At 39.6% G+C, this 9776-nt stretch overlaps 1 protein-coding gene across 2 annotated transcripts in view; it reads left to right on the forward strand.

Annotated features, from left to right (window-relative positions):
* Lpxn (leupaxin) overlaps positions 1-9060 on the forward strand; it is a 31865-nt gene extending 22805 nt beyond the window's left edge. For both annotated transcript variants that reach the window (XM_070032269.1, XM_070032270.1), the window contains exons 9-10: positions 7129-7277; positions 7575-9060. In XM_070032269.1, coding sequence (XP_069888370.1) covers positions 7129-7277; positions 7575-7844 — 419 coding nt within the window. In that variant the 3' untranslated portion in view covers positions 7845-9060. The remainder of the gene's footprint in view (positions 1-7128; positions 7278-7574) is intronic.
* Positions 9061-9776: the final 716 nt, after the last annotated feature.

Below are 9776 nucleotides of genomic sequence, written 5' to 3' on the forward strand. Positions count from 1 at the left end.
CAAACTTTCCTGCCTGGACTGATTTTGAACTTTGATCCTCAGATCTCAGCCTCCTGAGTAGCTAGGATTACAGGTGTCAGCCTTCAGAGCCTGACACATTTGAATACTTTAATTATCTTAGTTTTATTGTATTTATCACTAATTTATTTATCTAAGAGGGCTGTGAAATCCTTCTCAAAATTGTCAGCCACATCTGGCAGTAAGTCAGTTCCTCAGGCATGCTTTTTTAAAATATTAATTTTTATTAGCATGTATTAGTTATATAAAGGGGTTTTAGTGTGATACTCCCATAAAATGAGTATAATGAAATATAAAGTATAACTCTCCACTGTCCCTATCACTGTCCCTATACTTTCTCCCCCTTCTTAAACAAGTTCAACAGGTTTCTCTGTTCTGTTTTCATACATGTTTATAAAATAGTTCATTCCTGCTCACCCTCACCCACCCCACCATTTATCCTCTCACCCCACTGATACATGCCCTCTAATTAAACTTACTATATGTGTTCAGCTTTCATATTTTTAATGTATGTTAATTGTATCATAGAGTTTCACCATGATATTTCATATGCATATGCCATGGCACTGGGAAAAACATGTTGTCTCCATGCATAAGGCTGAAACTGAGACCCCTGCCTCTCACCCTCTATGACAATCAACTCCAAACAAATCAAAGACCTCAATGTAAGATCTGAACCCTTGAAAGCACTCCAGGAAAACAGGGAGAAGTCTATAGACTACATAGCCCTAGATGACAATTTTCTGAATAAGACTCTTCAAAGATTCTTCATTCACAGCATTTCAATTATTTGCTTCTGGTGATTAGATCATCAGATAGTATGAAACTAGTTCCATATCATCTTTTCATTCAATTTTTCCTATAAGAAACATGAGGAACTGACACATTTGTAGCCAATAGCATTGTAAGTAATTTTCAACTGCTTTTCTCTATTCAGTAGTCCTAGGCCCCATCTCACCTATGGATTTTTTCTAGAGATGAATCAGATACCATCTTTGAATCCCACAAGTGTCAGGACACACACATCTCATTTCCACAGTGGTCTGATTTAAATCCCTTTCTTGACCTAAGGAGCAGAAAGCCTACAATTTTAAATAGAAATCCCTTTCATGATTTTCTTTTCTCTTTGCCTGTTGTATATCATCAGTGTGAGTGAAGAGTTCAAGCTTTATGCAAATAGTCTTTGGATATCTGTTTTGAGGATCCTTGCAGCTCTGTTTTCTCTTGGTACCTTATATATTTCTTCTTTACATTTGTCAAATGCTAATCCTTGATTGTTGTTCCTGATTTAAAATGAGACAATAAAATACTGATTGGAGTTGGGCAACAGTGGCTTACACCTGTAATTCTAGCTACTCAAAAGTCTGAGAGTGGAAAGGGCATGGTTTTGAGGCCAGCCCGGGCAAAGTTCTAGAGAACTTATCTTGAAAATAACCAGCAAAAAGGCAGGGTTGGAGATATAGCTCCACTGGTAGAGTGCCAGCCTAGGAAGCTTGAAAGTCCTGAGTTCAAACTCCAGTACCACCCCACCCCCACCAAATACTAATTAGAAGCCTTCACTATGGGTATATAGACCTTGTTGATTGGCGGACTCAACTATATAGTAGTCTGGTATGATAATTATAGCCCTTTTGTCAAGCCTCTACTTTGTTTTAGTCCTTTCTCTTGAGTCAATTTTAATGAAAGAGAGAGTCTCTCTTAGGTCATAAAACAAAATAAAGGAATAGCATTTCCATCATTCACTATGTCAGCTTTTGCTTCCATTTTTTTTGGTAGAGACTTTGACTACTTTCTTCAAGACACTTAAGGGCTGGGAAGGTGGCTCAGTGGTAGAGTGCTTGCCTTGCATGTATGAGGCCCTGGGTTCGATTCCTCAGCACCACATAAGCAGAAAAAGCCGGAAGTGGTGCTGTGGCTCAAGTGGTAGAGCGCTTGCTTTGAGCTTAAGAGCTGAGGGACAGTGCCCAGGCCCAGAGTTCAGGCCCCACCACTGGAAAACCCCCCCCCCCCAAAAAAAAGAATGATCACAGGTCTTCAAGACACTTAATATTTCTGAATATCGAGTCTTTGGTTTACTTTTTCCAGAAATAACCAGTGTATTTTGTAGTAGGGTGGGACATCTGATTTTTCAGTGAATCTTCAAACTTGCAACCAAGCCTACTTTTAGCCTTAAAGAGTATTTTATACATTTAGTTCCTGAGCTTCTCTGATATTATGGAACTCAGAAGGGCTGGAGGTTGTTTTTTTCACCATCTCCTGTCTGTAAAGTTTTCTAATTTATGCAACTCACTAATTGCTATTTTTTTTTCAGCACTGGAGTTTGGACTGTGGGCCTTGTAGTTTCCAGGCTGGCACTCTGGCATTTGAGCTATGCCTCTAGCCCTGTGTTTTGTTTTATTGTATTTTATTTTGCCAGTCCTGAGGCTTGAACTCTGGGCTTCTGTACTGTCCATGAGCTCCTTTTGCCCAAGCTAGCACTTTACCCCTTGAGCCACAGTACCACTTTGGGCCTTTTCTGCAATTCAATTGGAGATAAGAGTCTCAAGGACTTTCCTGCCTGGGCTGGCTTCGAACTGTGACCCTAAGATCTCAGCCACCTGAGTAGCTAGGATTGTAGGCTTGAGCCACTGGTGCCTGGCTTCTAGCCCTGTTTTCTTTGCCAGTTATTTTGGAGGTGGAAGCTTGAAAATTTTTCTGCCCAGCCTGGCTTCAAACTATAATCCTCCCGGGGCTGGGGGTTTAGACCAGCGAAGGGTGCCCACCCAGTACGCGCAAGGCCCTGGGTTCTGTCCTCAGCCCTGGAAAAAAACCCCAACAAAACTATAATCCTCCCATTCTCAGCTTCCTAAAAAGCTGAGATTACAGATATGATGCACCAAGGCCTGGCTTAGTTGCCACTCCTATAACCTACTGTAATTGAGACCTTTACTGCTATCTCCTTAATGGCATCTTTCCTGTCCTTGTGGCTCTCTCTCTCTCTCTCTCTCTCTCTCTCTCTCTCTCTCTCTCTCTCTCTCTCTCTCTCTCTCTCTTTCTCTCTCTCTTTTTCTCCATATATATATTTAATAATTCCTTGATTGTCATATTAGTGATGTTTCAAGAAAGAGTAAAGAAGCCTCTAAAATGGAAACCCTCCTAAATGCCAGGCATATTACAGTATTATGAATATTGATAACTGCTCTTCATTTGACCTCCACTAAAGCCTAGTGAGAATAGTTTTATTTCACATTTTACCTATTGGTAGATGAAAATATTGAGCCTTAGGAAGGCAAGGTTATTTTCTTAAAGTCATACAACTAGAAGGAGATTGAAGAGATAGGATTTAAAATTGGATCTTATTTCTGCCAAGTCCTTTTTTTTCTATCTGGAGACTATCTTTGCCTGTAGTTGAATCTCTTTGCTTGCCTAGTACCAACATGAGGTGCTTGACAACAGACTTGGGTCCAGCAGCACTGACATAACGTACTTGTTAAGGGCTTTACTTCTTCACTGGAGCTTGGCCAGTGCATCTTATAAATCGCTAAGTATTTCATTTCCAGGTTGCACTTCAGTGAAACAATGTGTTTGCTTTTTATTGGGAGTTAATTTAAATCATATAGCAAAATATATCACAGCAAAAATATAGCCATAGAAATCTGGGAATTGTTAGTTGAGTAGACTAGTCAGTGAGTTAATACAGTCCACAACAAATTATGATGTAGAAGTTACTGGGAGGCTGAACAACAGGTTATAGGCCCATTTAAAGTAAGGACAGGTTAGATACAACTAGTTAGAAATATAGGGTAACTAGAAAGTATAATGAAAGTATAGCTAGGTTTGGTGTTCTTGACTTGGGCCCCTTTGAAACAGACAGGCTGATAAAGTAATTTATGACTTAATGTAAACATGAAACTGCATGTTAACATATTTATTAATTGAGGCACCTGACAAAAAGGGCTTTTGATTAAACAGAAGCTTCTTTTAGGTTGCGTTTCTGTTTTTCCTGCCTTTAATCCTAAGTCACATAGTTACACTGTGAGTTTCAATAATGACAGTTTAACCCAAGAGCCTCCTGGGAAATTAAATTCATGTGCATTTTCTGTTCCAGTTCAGAGCATTCCTCTTTAAGCCTCAAGTTTTGAAGCACACTGGTCCTTAGCATCGTCCTCCAGGGGCTAGGTCCTCTGTGCCTACCTGCCTTTTAAATTGTTCATTATCCAAGCCATGTAGGTGCTCCCTAATTTCCCTTGTGGCTGAAACTCTCACCAGAATAAAGCCTCCTCCCTCTCTCTGTGAGGCACTTTTAATTGTCAGTGTTACTCATCCATCCTTCAGAGGTAATTGGCCCCAGAGTGAGCCTCTGGGAAAGTGCTGAAACTTTGTCAAATTGTTGGATTACTAGGTGCAGGGGTATTGCAGCAAGTTTGGCTGATTGGTTTTCATTCCTCTCCTGAGACTTGCCCGGGTTGAACAGTGGCTGTTACTTCCCCACTGACTTACTCTTGAGAATAACTGCCCTGGATAGGCCTGAGATGAGGGTCATTCCTAGGTTAGGTGGTATGCCATTTAGCTTTCTTAAGTAATACCAAAATAAAGACAGGCTCAGATTTATGTCACTTGCCTTATATAGGAGCAGCATTACCTAGAGCCTTGTTCAGAATGCAAAATCTTGGGGTATCCCATCCTAGAACTAGTGCCTCAGAAATCCTAGGGGACAGGACCCAGCACCCTGCACTTTAACAAGTTCTTAGGTGAGTGATGCATAAAAAGCTTAAGAAATACTGTGCTACACATAGGCAAGAGAGAGAGTTGTGGGTGTTTGTTTTTCTTAAATAACAGGATTTGTATCCATTCCTTGGAAGTGGCTCTGGAAGTCATCCGAAAAGGCAAAACGAACACCCGGTGATATGGGCTCCTCCGCATCTTGGAGGGATTAGAGGAGGAACACAGGGTGGCCTATTTATACCATTATTAGTTTAGATTATTAGGTGTGTAGGCTTCAGAATTCTGCTCAATTGTTTGCTTCTCATAAGAAAGCAAAGCAAACCTAGCATTACTGTTGCACAGTAAGAGACACAAGGAAAAGTGCACCTATATTATTTGGGTCCCAATTCCTGGTTATTGCAATCTTGTGACCTGGCCACTTAGTATACAGTAGAAAGAATGTTTCTTGGGTAGGTAAGTGCGCATGCTTTGCTTACATATTGTTTTATTGTGGCTGTGATATTTGTGATCAGCTGATACTATCTGTTCCCAAAGAGAGATCAAGTTTAGAACATATTCAAGTCAGAGGCATGACACTGAAATTAGGCCTGGATTTGAAGCTCTTTCACTGACTAATTGATTGTAGCTTCTTGTTTCTCCTTTGTAAAATAGGGTTAAAACCTACTTCAAATGGTTGGACTTTGTAGGCTGAAAACCTACAAAGCATTGGAAACAGTATAAAGCAACTGTTTCATAGTTGGGATTGCTGATAATTTCATATTCTTTGTAGGCCACCTTTCTGAGTGAGTACTAAGAATTCCTGACCAGGTGGTTCAACTATTTATACATATTCTAGGCAATAGTGTACCAAGACTCTTAAGCCACAACATACTTCTGGAGCCAACGGTCACGAATTTGCTATTTTAAGATTGCTCACCTGACAACTATTTATTCGGCAACTATGATGCATGTGTCAGGTTCTGTTATAGGTCCTTGACATACAATGACAAAATGGAAAGTTTCTGTTGTGGTGGTAAGGATATTCAAATATATTCAAAGACAAGAAAAGTAGCCAATAACTACTAACTGTATGTTGAAGGAGAGGGCATAGTTAGGTGCTATTGAGAGAGGATGCTCAGGTGGGTCACTTCTCTTAAGCAAACTCCCATCCCCCAGCCTTTGTTTTTATATATGTTTAGTGAGAGTCTTGGAGCTTGAACTCAGGGCTTGCCTGGGGCCTGTTCCTGAGCTTTTTTTGTTTAAGGCTAGTGATCTACCACTTGAGATATAGCTCTACTTCTGGCTTTTGGCAGTTGATTGGAGATAAGAATCTCAAGGACTTCCTGCCCAAGGTGGTTAAGGCTAGTGATCTACCACTTGAGATATAGCTCTACTTCTGGCTTTTGGCAGTTGATTGGAGATAAGAATCTCAAGGACTTCCTGCCCAAGGTGGTTTTGAAAACACACACACACACACACACACACACACACACACACACACACGTGTAAGTGGCTTTGAATATATATATATATATGCACACACATATATATATATATCCACACATACATATCTATTTATCTATCTATCTATCTATCTATCTATCTATCTATCTATCTATCTATCTATCTATCTATCTATCTATCTATCTATCTATGTGTAAGTCATTCACATTTAAAAATTTGAAATTTGAGCGTTATCTATGGTAGTTTTCTCATTTCTGTATTAAAGGTGAATCTATCTACTTTTAACCCAAGTATTTTTGCAGTTGGAATGATTACATTTAGATGGTGGATCCATTTTGAAATTATTATTCAACTGGTGATCCCCTGCCTCATCCTCCTCGTTGCGTACCGGCGTGTGCCACCATGGCCGGCATTCAGTAATATTTTATTTTACAATATAAAGTACTATTTTTTTTCTCAGCTTCTGTTTTATATATTGGAGAAAAAAATGATGACCAGACCAACAACGTATCAGTGTATCTCAGAGCTAATGTTGAGTGAGGGAAACAGGCCCACAAGATTATTTCAGATGATAAATGCTGTAAAGACAAGTAAGAGATGAGGCGACAAAGAAGGACTAAAGAGATGCCCCTCCGATAAGATGACCTTTGAACTGATTCCCAAGTAGCAAGAAGAAGCCAGCTATATGAAGGTCTTTCCAGGCCATCTGAACACTTGATAGAAAGGCACTGAGTAGCAAGGGTTAAATGCCAACTGTCCTCCATCTGCGAGGCTGAAACATTTTACCTGGGTTACCTTTCTTATTTATTTCAACAGCCCTTTGGTATAGGTATCCTTAATTAACCTGGCTCTGAATATAAGAACACTGAGGTTGGGAAAATTAGATTGCTGACCTCTTCTTGCTTCCAACATAGCTTTAAGGGCTCAAACCACAATTATGTATCCTGATTTTTATCTCTTCAGGCTATCATGAGAAGGACAAGAAGCCATATTGCCGAAAGGATTTCTTAGCCATGTTCTCACCCAAGTGTGGTGGCTGCAACTGCCCAGTGTTGGAAAACTACCTGTCCGCCATGGATACTGTGTGGCACCCAGAGTGCTTTGTGTGTGGGGTCTGTATTCTCAGTTCTCTTTTCCATTTAGGAGGGAAAAAAATCAAGTAAGAGGTGTCACCACTCCCGAGAAGGAATTTGTGGGGCTTCCTAAAGGAGAAATGAGAGGCGGCACCCATTGCATTTGCTTGTCGGTTTTACAAGTGGGCAATCTGGTCTTCACCTGGCAAGGACCTGAGTGGAATCCTTACTCCCAGAAGACACTGGCAGGAATTTCAAAGCAGAAACATTTTACTTTGCTGACATTTTATCTCTTGGTATGTACATTCCCTTTCTCTATCTTCTCTCTACCTCCAGGACTGCTTTAGCAGTTTTTCTACTGGCTCCTTCTTTGAACTTGATGGACGGCCATTCTGTGAGCTCCATTACCACCAACGCCGAGGAACCCTCTGCCATGGATGTGGGCAGCCCATCACCAGCCGCTGCATCAGTGCCATGGGGCACAAGTTCCATCCCGAGCACTTTGTGTGTGCCTTCTGCCTGACACAGCTGTCAAAGGGCATCTTCAGGGAGCAGAATGACAAGACCTATTGTCAATCCTGCTTCAATAAGCTCTTCTCACTATAAACTTACCCAATTCACAGCCTCTTTAAATTGCTCATAGAATTTAGACCAAGACAAGAAAGAATACATTGCTGTCATTGACCTGCTTAGTAGGTTTACAGAGGATGAAAAGGTGATGAACAAATACAGAAACTCTGGGTGTTACATGACTAGGCTTGCAATCTTTTCAGACTCTTACTTTATTTTAAATTCAGGTACTTGGATTTAGATCTAGATTCTGCTGGCTGGTTCCCCCGCAGATGTATTTCACATGTCTATTTTCACAATCTATTCCTCTACTGCTGCTCTCTTCCTCTCCCTCTATATCTTTCCCTCTATATCTGACCATGGTCAGATCTGCTGTTACCCCCAGAACTTCCCTTCTTCAAGCTTTCCTCATTTCCCCGTGAATCAGTGTTGCATCATCACTACCTTGGCTTTCTGCTTGCTTAGGTTTTATGGTAGAGCTCATAAGCATTTTGTGTCTTCTTTCAACGACATTTCTCTTTTTCAGGGGGAAGTAGATTTTAACTAACAGCTTTGATAAAATGACTTGTGGTTTGAATGACTCATTGTCATATTACTTGGTAACTAAACTTTCTGTTTGCCAAGTTAACTAGGCAATATTTGCAATTAAAGTAATATCCTCTATTTTTCCTTCCACAAAACAGGCACTTTAAAAAATAAGATGAAATTAAATGAAGAGGCCCTTACTCGTTTACTCTTGTCGTTAGTTTGAGCCCATAACCATTTTGTTTTATTTGAGCTTATATTACTGAATCATCTTCAGTTTTTATCATGTTGTTTGCATAAAGAATAGGGCTCTCCATTAGGTAACTTACAAATTCATTTCTTAAAACAAAAACAGGACAAAATACCACACATTCATTTTTTAATTTCCTTTTGTTGTTTTGTACCCTTTGTCCTCTTCCCCTCCTTTCCCTTTCATTTACTTCCTTTCCTCTTTCTTTTCTTTGAAGATAGGGTCACACTATGTAGCTCTGCCTGGCTGAAAATTAATTTCTAAAGTGAAAAAAAAATAAGACACATGTCTCTCTGAACTTCAAGATTGCCTCATAAAACAAATAGACATTCTCAGAGCTTCTCTGAAGAAAGATATTATACAAGTTCCAATACATTTTTTTAGCGAGGACAAGGAAAGCTACATCTCAACAAAGATCTCTGATTTTTTTCCTTTTAGAACATTGTAAGTAAATTTCTAGAAGAATGTTACAAACTATCCTTGAATTTGATTCTCTTATATCCTAGCTATTCATAAAAGTAAACTTCACATGGAGTCAGCCTTCTACAAGATAAGTATTGATAAGGTCTAAAACAAATTCTGATAAGGTATGAACTGTGTCTTTCTTACTGTGGCCTTAAAATAATTATAGGACGGTTTGTTTTACCAATAAAAACAAACAGAAACTGAAACAGTTTTAGAACGCTACATTCTGAAATGTTACTGACAAAAATCTCTTTCACTGGGATTTTTTCAAAAATAGGACTAAATTAGTCACCTTTATATGGGAGAATTGAAATGCATTAAGTTGGAATAAGGGAGTTTTAAGAGTTAAAAGGAAGTAGTGACAATTGATTCTATAAAACAGGAACTCCAAATGTGTGTAAAATGTATGGGAGGCTACAGGTTTGGGGCCATCTGGCCTTCTGCCCTGTTTAGCTGACAGAGATTCAGACTAAGCAGAACACACTTTCAGCTTCTAAACATCCTCTTGCCCATGCCCTGACTGTGTGATGCCACGTGGTAATATGGCAGTGCTCATGATTGCCTTGTCATATGACAAAGCAAATAGGAGTTTAGCTTTGGAGAAGGAATGCTCAGGTACTCAATATTGTTTTTTTTTTTTTGTAAAGAATTAGCTGGGTTTTTTATTGTGAAAATACTGTACAGAGGGGTTACAATTACATGGGCAATATAATGAGCACATTTCTTAT

The sequence above is a fragment of the Dipodomys merriami genome, unplaced genomic scaffold, assembly GCF_024711535.1.
Source record: "Dipodomys merriami isolate MVZ:Mamm:240054 unplaced genomic scaffold, mDipMer1.0.p SCAF_21, whole genome shotgun sequence".
NCBI lineage: Eukaryota > Metazoa > Chordata > Mammalia > Rodentia > Heteromyidae > Dipodomys > Dipodomys merriami.